The 13,365-nt window shown below is 36.7% G+C and overlaps 1 protein-coding gene across 5 annotated transcripts in view; it reads right to left on the bottom strand.

Annotated features, from left to right (window-relative positions):
- The window catches only part of SMARCA2 (SWI/SNF related BAF chromatin remodeling complex subunit ATPase 2), a 126,474-nt gene that overhangs the window by 110,325 nt on the left and 2,784 nt on the right, over positions 1–13,365 (bottom strand). For 4 of the 5 annotated variants that reach the window (XM_075019529.1, XM_075019531.1, XM_075019530.1 and 1 more), the window contains exon 2: positions 6,529–6,789. In XM_075019529.1, the coding sequence (XP_074875630.1) occupies positions 6,529–6,753 (225 nt within the window). In that variant the 5' untranslated portion in view covers positions 6,754–6,789. Of the gene's footprint in view, positions 1–1,276; positions 1,415–6,528; positions 6,790–13,365 lie in introns of those variants that run through there. The other variant, XM_075019533.1, reaches the window with a different exon arrangement.

Below are 13,365 nucleotides of genomic sequence, written 5' to 3'. Positions count from 1 at the left end.
ACACTGCTTCTCTTCAAAAACAAAGATGACATTGCAGGAGGTAACCTCTTCTTCGCAGGTAAAAACAGGGACAGGCAGTCAAGGAAGAGAAGACATAGTTCTACTCAAATACTTGTGCTCCCTACAGTTCCTGCCACCTCATTCACTCCTCAAAAACTACAGTTCCCATGCTACTTGAAAAGCAAAACAGGGCCAAGTGCCTTCTTCAGAGAGTGAAGAGAAGACAGCCTGGGGTCAGAAAAACATGCTGAAGGCATGCAGGGCACTGGAAAAGGCTCTGTAATAGAAACTGAAGGACTCTGAAAGTGAAAACAGGGAAAAGTAACATCAGAAGGAGGATGTCTTAAGAAAACCAAAAAGTTTTACCTGAAAGCAAAAAGTACATCAGGTCCCTAATTAGGGAAGAGATTATGCTTATTAACTTCTAACTTAAAAGTACTTGTATTAGAGCTTTGTATTAGAAAGGAACAGGTTGGCATCACTTACTTATCTTCTATCTACAGAAATATGCAGCTCTGCACCTCTCTGTAACACATGCATGCACGCACACTAAATACTGTTGTTGCAAACCCTACTGCGAATGGAGACCTTGCAGTCTGTTTTATTTAAATACACACCTATTTATTGAGAATTCTTTTTAAAAAGAGAGTTAAGAAAACTTACTCCAGTAGAAAATACAGGCAGTTAACAAAAAGAGTATGCAAGAAGCTACACCAAGTCACAGAAAAAAAGACACTGTCACATTTCTTCTTTTTGAGCAATTTTTTACACATGGATCAATTTAAGCAGAACTAAACATAGGTCATGCTTTCTACAAAGGAAAAAATAATTCGACATTTTTATTTGTAAACCCTTCAAATAAATTTTCCACTTTCCATTGCAATAATCAGATTTGACTGAAAGTATCTTTAAACACATGTGGGGTTTTTTGTTTATCAGCATTATTGAAGAATTTCACTATCATTTTTCCTTATCAGAAACTATGGGTTAAAAGGAGAAAAGTTACAGAAAAGGAGAAGTAAAATGGATTTTTTATGTTTCATCAAACCATTTAGTTGCCATGACAGTATAAAAACATTCGTGAAAAGAACTTGTATCAGAAAAATACTAGTTACTCGAGAAGCTATTTTTGATTACAAGAACTTAGAATGTGGAGTATAAATGTAGAGACAGATGAATGACACATTAAAAATAGTTCCACTGTGCTAACCAAGTAAATCCCAACACCCTTTTCTGAGACATTAAGATCACTCCCTCTCCCTTTGCCCCAACTTACAAATATAACCAATGCGGAAGAGAATGCTCAGTTCACATTCTGCCCACAGAAGCTGAATACTACAGAATCCGAAACACCTGGAAAGCCAGATTCATTCCTATTTTATCATGGTATGTATCAAGGACTAAATCTTTAGGGCCACCAAGAGGAGAAGGAGACTGTGCAGGAAATGGGATCCAATTTCCAGAACAGAGGACTCTAGCTGTACACATCTGCGGTGTGACTGCAGGGATGGATGTCACTGCACTAATGGGTGGCAACTGTGAAACCACTGTGAATGTGGGCAGCTCTGTGTGACTAAGACAGGACACTGCATGCATACCTAGTGCATCAGAAGTACCAGCATACAGAAGGTGGGGAAAGGAGCTGGCATTAACAAAGAGCAGCAGTGAAGAGGAAAACAAATATGTGGCCTTTCAAAAAGAGAATTCTAAAAAAATCAGACAGGAACAGAAAGGTAAAGACGTGACCGTAAAAGAAAAAAAAAAATAATCAATTGAAGGCATGTTTCTATGGAAAAAATTGGTCAAAAGACCAAAAAGGTTTTTGTAAGATAAGTATTTAAAAAAAAAACAAAACAACAAAACCTGTAGCAAACTGAAATGCTTCAAGTCTAATGGAAGGAAGCCTAAATACAGCAAGAAAGGGGTTTGCTTTCTGTGTGTTTGCAGAAATTATGCTGTGAAAAAAATGGAAGTGAAATTCATTAGAAACAGATTAGGAAAGGCAGAACTCATTAATCAGTTTTTTACTAGCAAAGCTACAAAAGATGAAGATGGCATAAACTTCTTTGAAGACAAAATTAGTTTTAATGATCACAGCACTACTAACTTATGCAAAGAGTCTTGTGTTTCCAAGAAATTTTTTTGTCTAGAAGCACCTCTACTGTCTATGGAAAAAACCTATAAAATATGGGAGACAATTCAGCAGAGGACTACAAGAACTAAAAAATAGTTATTTTTCATAACTTCTCTGAATCACTGTATAGTTACATAGATGATAACTTTAATCTATATAACAGGTTAAAAATTACAGAAAGGATCTTACACACAATGCAATTTCTGTAAATTCTTCAGTCCTGTATAAATTATTAAAAATATCTTCCACAATTACATTGTTGGAATGAGAAATGTACCTTATACTACCAATGAAGCACTACTACCACATTGGGGTACTTTTTTTTTTTTTTTTATTCTTTTAATATGACAGAACAGAAGGGAAACAGGAAGGGAGACATATTCAACTTTGAGTACACATTACTATTTTCATAGGTCCCCGTAAGTAAGAACAAGCACAGAACAGACCAGATATAAACAGTGCTTCCACAAAACATAATGAGGTATGAACTTCAACTGTATGCAAGCCCACACCTACAGACTTGGCAGACTTACAGACTTTACATAACGCCTAATGCATAAGGGACATTTTGCCTATATTGCTTTTACTCTGAATTTAGTAACTAAGGTCTTCTCACAGACAGCATTGCATCACAGTTTGACCCATTTCCAGGTAAACTGTCAGATTATGGTGTCTTTTTTTGTTTCTTTCCCCCTTCTTAAAACAAACAAACAAACACCAGCCTTGAAATCGGAGACTGAGAACGAGTATCAAACTAGATTTCTTCTAGACCATGCATCCTCTATACCAACAAAAATTACACAGATGAAACAGCAATATGTTGTCACATAACTGCACAGCATAACTGAATGTGTCACTGATGGACAACCAGACTGGCTGTGGTTGTCACTGCAGTATTGACTTGGCCAACAACTCTGTCAATCTCTTATAAATCACTAAACCACCATCTTACATGAGGTCTCTGGTGATTTTTCAAGGTTGACAACACCACTTTCTTTCTTTTTTCACTAATGTAAACACATACAACAGCAATAATGCAGGGAACATGCCTGCTGAATAAAAAGGCATTACTTCCAGGACCATGACAGAATTCTAAGATTCTCAGAATGTCTAACGTTCACAGATCTGTTAGCCAACAATATTTGAAATGGGAAACCATTTGCCTTCTGTTTTAATGGAACATCTGAGTGAATAATATATTTGGTAAAAAATACCATTGTTGTAGGAAAAGAATCTTGTCTGTCACTCACTTTTTCTCTCACTCAAAAAAACAGTAAACTCTCACCCAAAACCAGCAGTATTGCCCATGACATCATCATAATTTTTCCACAGCCAGTAATCATTTACAGTACACCCCATTACAAATTCACAAAAGAAGTGATTACGCATCAGGTTATGATTAAATGGAAGAGAAAATAAACCAAGAGGTCACAGGACTCTTCCCATCCCTCAATTGAGAACTACATAAATTAAATAGATATACTGTTGTTATAATTAAGAGTTAAGCAGTTAAAATCATGTGGCCCAGCTGCTGCACAAGAGCATACAAAAGGCTGCATCAGTTCAGACTAAACCCACCTAACCTATGTTCTGTGTCCAGAGGGGCTCCTGTGTGGATGCTGAGGGGGAAAAAAGCTTAGGGCAACCATGTAACAATGCTTTCCGTTAACATCTTCCACGCTTCCAAGTATTTTCACCTCATGAGACTCTCTGAGGCTGTTATGCTTTCTCCATTTAGCAGTCCCCCGCAACAAACTTCCAAGTATTTCTCCTTACATGTAGCTGTCTTGGATCCAAGGTATACTTCAGTAAAATCTGGAACTCTAAGTATTTCCCTGGCAATTTGATTGACAGTCTAAAGATTACTTAAGAAAATAGCATGAAAGATAGCTAATTTATTGTTTCTGTCAAAAGTGCATTATGTAAATAAATAGTAAATTTTCCTGTGGAAGGGTTGTCTGGTTACCGTGTGAATATACTGTCTTTAATTTTCATATTAACTGTTGTTAAGTAAACACACTTTAGTAATTATGAATTATTAATATCAATTTGTATCAATCAGTGTTTATTGTTGGATATTTCGTATTTTTTTTTTTATGCATTATATTATTCTTTGTAAGCTAGTCAAACATCTAACATAGAATGAAGGTGTTTCACTACTTACGTTTGTGAACTTTAAAAGTAAGAACCACATCCCATTGCATACATGGGATGGGTACGCTACAAGTGATAGCATAACCAGGACACTTTCTGTGCAATCTCTCACTTTTACTGCCTTTCATTAGGAAAAAAAACGTTACATCATGATTTGAAAGTCACTTTCCATAACACTAAGCAGAAGGAAAACGTTTACTTGGTCAAACCACACCTGGCTGACCAGTTTTTTTATTACATAGAACAACACTCAAGTAATACTTGCAAAATAGTCTAGAAGCACGCTTCCACAGCATTTCTTAGCCAGACCCTTCCCTCATTTGTCACAATACACTATTTCTGGGATTGCACAGAAAAACAGACCAGAAAACTCATCTAGACTGAAAAATTAACCAAGAATTTTTTTTTTTTCACCTGCATCAGTTCAACAGACCCATTTTGTAGCTTAATCATACACACATGAAGGCATGCTGGAACTTGTGAAGTGGCAAACTAGAGGACAGCAAAGCTGTTGCTACTAAAGACTTGTGAAATTACAGTCTTTGTTCCATTATCAGAATCAAGGTACAGAAAAGGGAAAGTAATTTTACTGTAACTATACTGACTGGTCATCTTTGAATTAGCTATCCATACTGTTTACATTGATGGTGCATTTTTCAAAACATTTCAATGACACCTCAATGGGAGAATTTCTACTCTGGCTTACAGAACTTCTGAGATGCTTGTAAAGTCTCTGAAAGAACTTTGTGGGATGACACTTGTTGGTTTGCTTCTAATGCTAACATAGCATTAAATGTCTGAAGAACACACAAGGTCAAACAGGATATAGCAGTTAAAAACACAATGTATGGAGCATTCAACCGTTCTAATGGAAAATTCCTGGTGCCACCCTTTTCTGCAGGTACAGAATCTCTTAAAAACAGAAAAGAGAACTAAGGAATGTAAAAAACCTGGCTGTCTAGGAAGTTTGGGGCATTCACCAGAGTACTGGAAGCTGGGGGCTGTAACTGACCCCACAAATGAGGAAATGCCAATTGCAAATGTCTAATCTGGCTAATAGCTAAATTACATGCTTCAAGATTCAAATGCAAAAGTTTAAGTTATTGAATGTACTGACCTCTCAGAAATTACAACAGTTCAGTACAAACAGGCAGCTGGATCATGTCCTCCTTCACTTCAGTTGCCTTTGTGCTATTAGAAATTTTAATGATACAGTTCTTCATACAAAAGATGGTAGCATCATGTCCCTAGTGACCTGACACTATTTTAACTGTTTTAATGAATGAAACTGATCCATCAAGAAGTTGCCAATTCAGGAGAAAAATTAAAATATGTTTATATTACTTCAAGACTAATTTTTTATTGTAAATTCAATTTTTTCCTATGTGCATATAACAATTTCAAGTGGAATCAACAATAGTTACCAAAACATTTTCAATATCTTGGCTCTGTAAGCTGTTACTGCATATTTCAAAGAGCAGAACATCAGTGAAATTGAAATTATCCTAAACTCTAAATGTCTGGTACGCAACCAAATAAGAATGACAATACATAAAGAGACTGTTCTGACAAAGGATATTCCATGCAAGCAAGTATTTCCTCAAAGCAAAAGACATTAATGATAGTCTAAGCACACATGCAATTTTAAGTGTATGACAACAACCACTGAAGTCCAATTATTCACATGTTATGCCCTACATAGTTTTAAATTCCTTAGTAAGATGGAGCCTTTATAAAATAACTTGGAAACCAGTTTTTTCACCAACATGGAAGAGTAAACAAACCTGTAAGCACAAGCCCTTTAAGAGTTAAAAATATTAATTAAAAAAAAAGTTCATGCAAAACTGAAAACCACCCCTGAAAAACACAAGATACATCCAAACAGACAAGAATGAAAAAAAAAAAAGAAAAAAAGAAGATGGTTAGAAAGGTCTACCATAAGGTTTTAACACTATAATTCAAGGTTTTTCTCCCTAGTAATGTCCACCTTACTGAAAAGTACAGTTTACAAATGAAGATTTGCAAGCTACTAACTCAGAGTTCTAAGTAGTCTACTAAGAACAAGGAAACTGTGTTTAATCTGATATATGCATCATCTTTAGTAATAAAGACAGGAGTGTAGCTGCAGTTTTGCAGGTGATATACGATGTGTCATAACAGTTATACAGGTCTAAATGTAGCTTTTTTAATCAGTGGAGAGAACTCTAGGAAAAAAAGGTTCACTTGTAATAAACTATTACCTTATGCATTTGGTGCATGCCTTCCTGTGGATAATCAGTAGGCCCCATTGTCGGCATTGGATGTGGGACACTGGGCGGACCAGGACTTGGCCCCATCATGCTGTGAACTGAGCCAGGAGATGGTCCTGGTCCTGGGCTAGGTCCTAGAATCGGTCCAGGTGAAGGTCCTGGTCCAGGGGAAGGACCAGGATGAGGCATGGCGCCAGGGTCTGTAGGCGTGGACATCTATTTTCTGTCTCCTTTTCAATTAGCAGAATAGTTCTAATAACAAAAACAAAACAAAACAAAAACAAAAACAGAATTTCTATGTGACATTAGGGGCATTGAAAAAAATGTAGTAAAATCTACCAGCAATCATTACACACACACACACACACATATGCAAGCTGTCATCAGCAGAAAATGATTAAATTATTCTTAGTGTTGCACACTAGTTTGACCATCCTTCTAAAAGCCCACTAGAAGGATAAGGATCCTGATAGTTCAGTCAATTCCTGGATGTTTGTATTACTCACAGAACAAAGCAACTGGTATGCTAGGAGAAACACCTACCAAAGACCATGGTAATTCAGTGAATTGCTACCATCAGGTGCATCATGTGGGGTCAAGCACAGTACTACTAAAGACAGGGAAGATAGCTGGGCACCTCTGTAACATATGTATGTTCAAAATCTCTCCCTTAACAGATGTGACTGCACTGAAATTCGTACTTATAAAATGGTAATGCAGCAAAACAAGTATTAAAAGGATTATTAAGGCTATTTTCTGACTTTTTTTTTAAAGTTAGATATTAATGTAGGACCTCTTGGATTATCTCTGTATGCAATCATAATATCAAACAACAGACAACAGAAAAGACAATTACTTTGGACTGAATAGTTATAATTCACTTGAGTAGTTCTGCCAATGTCGCAGACCAGAAGAGTACAGCTCAAGTGGCTTATAGAACAGTAAGTGCCCCGAGAACAAACAACAGGTTTTTACAGGCTGGAAGACCAATTATTACTTATTTTTATTTCTGTGTTCCTAGTAGAACAAACTGATGCAGGCTACGGGCTTGAAACATTCTTCAGTTTTCTGAGAACTTTTATCATTCTTCTTCAGTTTTCTGAGAACTTCCATCAGTGTCTAATATTGGGAACTTTTTGTTTACTAATGTCAGGCTATTGTAACGCAATGACGCAGCTGCTGTATTTTTACAAAACTGGTGGTCAGTTGCTGCCAATGAGATAAACCATGTTTCTTGGTGTTCCCCACTCCCAACAGCACCATTTTCATGTGTTCGATCACACGGCGATCTCATTATCTGAGTAGTTAAGCCACCAGAAAAGCAAGCCTATATTTTTAAAAAAAAACAACAAAAAACAAACAAAACAAAACTACAGAACCATTTAAGTGATTCAGGTTACTGAACTGACTTTCTGAAAGGACAGATAAATGCCAGTGCCAGCACCAGCACAAGAAAGCAAGTAGGATCACCAATTTCAGCAGCAGATGACCATTAAATAGGCTTAGCCTGTTGCCTTCATTTTCTTTGGGTGTAGTTTTATAGTAAGGTTACTGCCCCTGATTGCTTGTCCCATAATAAAAAAAAACAATACAACAAAAAATTAGTCTTATTAAAAAGCATTCTAATTTGGTACATTACAAGTTACTTACAATGTAATAGTACATTACAAGGCCTAAGACAACTCTCTGTCCCAGCCTCTCTCCTTACAGAATTTATCACAGAAGAGTGTTCCACCTTCCACATCAAGGTTTATCACTATCCATAGTTAGTAGTAATTACTTTCTAACATGAGTAAGTGGCGTAACCCTGTTATGACTGCTTATATCAAGCCACACTGTAACACTCTTTACCCTGGCTTGTAGTCAAATTAAGAAACAGACACTCAAGAAAAAGTACCCTCCCAAGCTTCCCAACAAAGCAGAAAGGAGGCCCATCTGCAAGACATGTCAGAAAAAAAGTAGACTGGTGTTTACTGGTAGCAAGCAGGGCATTCAAAGCTCACAGAACTGATCCTCTTTCTTCTTTCATGAGCACGAGTCTTTACTTATCAGAACCCAACCAGAAGATAAAATGCTACTACATCAAGACCATTTTCACTTATTTACCCCCAATTACCTAATCATTCTGCCAGGATCCAAAACAGCTTAATAGCTTTTGCTTATAAATTCCCTTTTGTTATGTTTTAATAGCTACTACTCTCTTCTGATTAAAAGCAACAAATTAGAACAATGCTTAACTCATCTAAAATAAAATACCCTCACCTGAAATAAGCTACCTTGGGATCCTATTCCTTGCAGGGTAAAACAGGGAGATGCCTATGAAGCTTCTCTCTCAAAACAAACCCTATAGTCACTAATTAGTCCCCTACAACCCCACAACATTACCACAAAAAGAATCACATTATTAAATGTTCACAACTGCACCCACTGCCATAGCTTCCTACAAGGGGCCTACAGAATGGCTGTATGAGGGACAACAGAAGTTTCCACACAACAAAGAGTTTTTATATGAGTCAGTCATTACATTGCAAAATATAAGACTGACACTCTTACAGCTGACTCTCTCTGAACGTTATAAGCCAAATTCAGCCCTTTAACAAGACAGAACCCAGCACCACCACAACCCAGAACAATTTATACAGAACCACAACACAATCAATTACAAAACTACTATCAGTATAAAGTATGCCAAAATACCCTATTTCACAAAAGACTTCTACCTGCACCTATGCATTAAAATGGTTATCAAAATCTACCCCTCTATTCATCTCTATTTCAAATTCAACCTGCAGTTCTCAAAAATTAACTGGCTCCAGTCTCAGCTCCACTAGTTACACTGTCTTTTACATATACATTAAATGTGTTCTGTACACAAATTTGGAAAATTTAAAATTCTTTTTAATGGGCTAGCAAGTGCCCATCCTGTGAAAAACAAGAACTACCAGAGGGCAACATTGCACCCCTTAGATCAGATCACGTACTTTCATTACCTTTCTTTAAGAGCAGATAAACTCACCCAATCTTACATAATTGTGGATTGTCTTGAACAGATTTGTATACAGAGATTTTTGTATGTCAAAGAACATACATCTATGAAAAAAAAAAAGAAACAAGTAATTTATAAGATCTGTATCAGGGGAACATAAAATACTGGAAAATACTACCTGAATGCAAGTAATAAATCCTGTCCAAAGACACCCATGGACATAAAGAGACAAAGCAATTTTCTGTGGCAATAGTAGTCCACAAAATTTAAAACACAGCCACTGCCATAAATGAGAACACATTATAAATGGTCCTCCCAACTAAGGATCTGTTCAGGGAACAGAACTGCTAAAAAGCTTTTGATTTAACATGTTTCAAAAATAGATTAGTTTATATTTACTAAGACTGAGATTGTGTAAAACCCCACAGAAATCAGGCTTATTAAAATTAAATTAAATTTCTTATTAAAATTCAGGAAGAGCTAGATACCCAATTCCTGTAGGCCCTTATAAAAGTCTCATTAAAGTCAAACCAAAATTTCCTTCACATGAAGAAAGTATGCAGTATTAGTAGATCCAAAACTAAAACACAGCAGGTAACAAACTACTTGCATTCCTTTGAATTCAAGACAGCTGGACACCCAAAAAGATCCAGAGATCACAGACTCCTTTGACACAGGGCACACACCAAGTCTAAGAACAGATGGAACAGTAAGTATTTATAATTCTCCTAGCTGTTTCCCTTCACCATCCAATATAACTTCTGCCTTTCCATGACTGAGTCAACCTAAACTGAGCTTCAGCCAGGATGTTTTGGCCAGATCCCCTGCCTTGAATAGGTAGTGGAAAGCAAGGAAACTGCACCACTTATGCCCAATGAAAAGGAAACGTGGACCCACGCAACAGCCTCATACACGCGGCAAAGCAAACTGTAACTTTGCCTTCACAGAAAAATAATTACAGTCTACTTCTCCCCACACATCTCCAACTGAAGTCATGATTCACAGGTGCCTTTGAAAAGATATACTGTGAAATTGTGATATACCACAGGTTAAAGGAGTTATCTTTATTACACTACCACAGAAAACATGGAATGATACTGTCAGTGATTCATAGTATTTGCTTAATCTGCTAAACATAATCAAATGAAGATGTTCAAAGTTTAAGAACTGATTAATAATGACACCAGCTCATCATAATTAAAACAAATAACTTGCAATACTTGGAAGCAAATCAGTGTTTTGTATTGTACAACCCCACATGACACTCTGCATTAACATTTATCAGAATTTAACTACCGTCATTTCATCTAACAATGATTCAGTCAATAAACAGGTTACATGGAAAAAAAAACAAAAAAATCAGTAAAGAGTCAAATCTTCAACTAACATAAACCAGAGTTATTCAGTTCACCTAAGAGAAGCCAAACACAGTAACAGCTGAGAGATTCTACCTTTGCATACTCAGGTATGTAACTTCACTGTAACTTCAAAACCTTCTGAAAGGGAATCTGCAGTCTGAACTACAAACCACAGAATCAGAAATGCTGCACCTTTATTGCTTATGAAGACACTTAGGCCAGAGACAAAAACCTCTGGACACTGCTTTAGCTGCTTGTATAGCTGTCTACCGAAGACCATCTGCATGCACCCCAGCAGAGCTAGAATGGGTGATGTACTTATGCCAGAATCTTCACTGTGGAGTCATGCAGCATAAGGGTTTTTCCTTTTCACATGCAGAGACAGTTAGTTTACTTTAGGATGATAGTCCTAATACTCCCTGCCTCCAACGCCTTACAAATATTCTTGTAGAAATTCTTATTCCTACTGTGTACCTGTTTCAGTTTCTCATAAAGCAACTTCTCAGCTACTCTAACTTACAGCGTACCCTCTTATGAAAAACTAAAACCAACACCAAGAAATGACTGGCTGGGGGTTGAATGTACTACAGTCAGTCAAAAGGCATCATCACAAGTAGAGTTCACACAAGCTAGGCTAAGCTACACCACCAGATTTTTCAATGAAGAGGCTACAACACAGACATATGATCCGTTCTGATGGCTTTGCTGCAGAAGGCAATAGCCTTCAGGAAAAGAGGAGGGCACACAGCTGCATTCAGAAGTTTAACTGCCTTTTAACTCCACAGTCACAGCGGACAATGCCCAAGATGAAGTCCATGTTTGCTACATATGTAGATTCCACGATATGTTTTGGGCACAGAAAACTGACTCATTACAGCACTGACTGGTTACAGACTAAGTTTCCATACCGTGACCTTTACTATAGGTATTAATCACAGTTATTGAACATCATCTTCACATTAGATTCTGAATAACAAAAGCCATAATGAGAGGTAGGCAGAAGGAAACAAACTCACCGTATTACTGACAGGCCTTGTCTTTACTTAAATAGGAAAGAAGAGGAGGAGAAGAGAGAAGATTGTTTTAAATACAAGATACTTATGGTAAAATATCAGTGAAGATATGAAAAAGGTATTGTTTCTGTAACAACAAACTTATTTCCAATTTTTCCCAAAGGTCCCAGCTCTAAATTATCCACCTGGGTGCTCAAACCCTGCAGTGATACAGAGGTAATATTCTCTATCAAGTGGACACAAACAGGAAAATGTTTACGCCCAAGAAGTGATGACTTTACATGTGTCAAAAACAAATAAAACAATTTTAAATATTAGTCTTCTTATTCTGCTACACTTGCAAACTACCAAAGCTGTGTTTAAGTAAGCCTTACTTCCTTCCCTTATTCATTCTTCCTTATTTTATCTTGCAAATGAGGCACAAGCTTCTTCTCTGTTGCTATTTTCCTGACAAGCTATCTTTATGTCGTAAGTTGTGTTTACTATTCCGCTAGAGGATCAGAAAAATGAAAAACTAAACAGATAAAGTTCAAAAGAGGTGGAGGTCTAGGAAACACTCTTTATACGTAGAGAACTTCAACTGCAGCAGAAAACACACAAAAAATTCATATGAAGAATTAAAAGTCTCCCGAAAAGGATGACTAGTTCACAGCAATATTACTAATCAGGACCATGAAAATTGGAGGTAAAGTGCAGACATTTTTTAAAGTTGCCACTGTGCACATTCTGAGCTTAACTTCAAAAGTACAACAAAAATAGAGAAAATTTATCTGTAGATACTAATTTCATACAGATCTTCATCAAGAATATATTTAATATAAGAATGCTAGCTGGAGCAATTTTTCCCTTGTCAATTTTCAAGTCTCAGGTGTCACTGAAAGCATTTTTCGGACTTTACAAGAAATGCTCACAGACCACTTCAAAAATTAACAAAAGGAAGGATCTACGACTGCTTTGAACACACTCTTCTAGTGCACATTCTATGAAACACCACAAACACCAGTCCTAAAACTGAGACATAACTTGTGAGAGAAATCCTGCATTTAATGAAGCTTTACCCTCACCTCTGTCAAGTCCAGATATGCTGTATGATACACCTAACTTCAGATTTATTTTTAAATTATTATCCATACAGTTATCTATACAATCTTTTTGCTTTCTATTACTGATACATATGGGCATAAAAATCTGCCTCCAATCCCATCCTTCTGCTACATCGCTTTTTTTCCCTAGCGTAACAAACGGATAAAAGAAACAAAGTCAAAGACAGTAATAGGGCAATTAGGTTCCCAAAGAGAAAGTGTGCCTTTATTTGCACAACAATACTAACTTACACAGAAGAGACTGCCCCACCCCACCGTGTTACAGAACGTGTAACTGGTATACTAAAGGAATTAAATTCCGGTACAATGTTTATTGTACCGGTCTCAGAGACTGTGGTTAAAACCAAGTTAACACCGAAAAAATCTAA

The sequence above is a fragment of the Buteo buteo genome, chromosome Z (assembly GCF_964188355.1).
Source record: "Buteo buteo chromosome Z, bButBut1.hap1.1, whole genome shotgun sequence".
NCBI lineage: Eukaryota > Metazoa > Chordata > Aves > Accipitriformes > Accipitridae > Buteo > Buteo buteo.
This window is presented reverse-complemented; position numbering and strand designations above follow the sequence as displayed.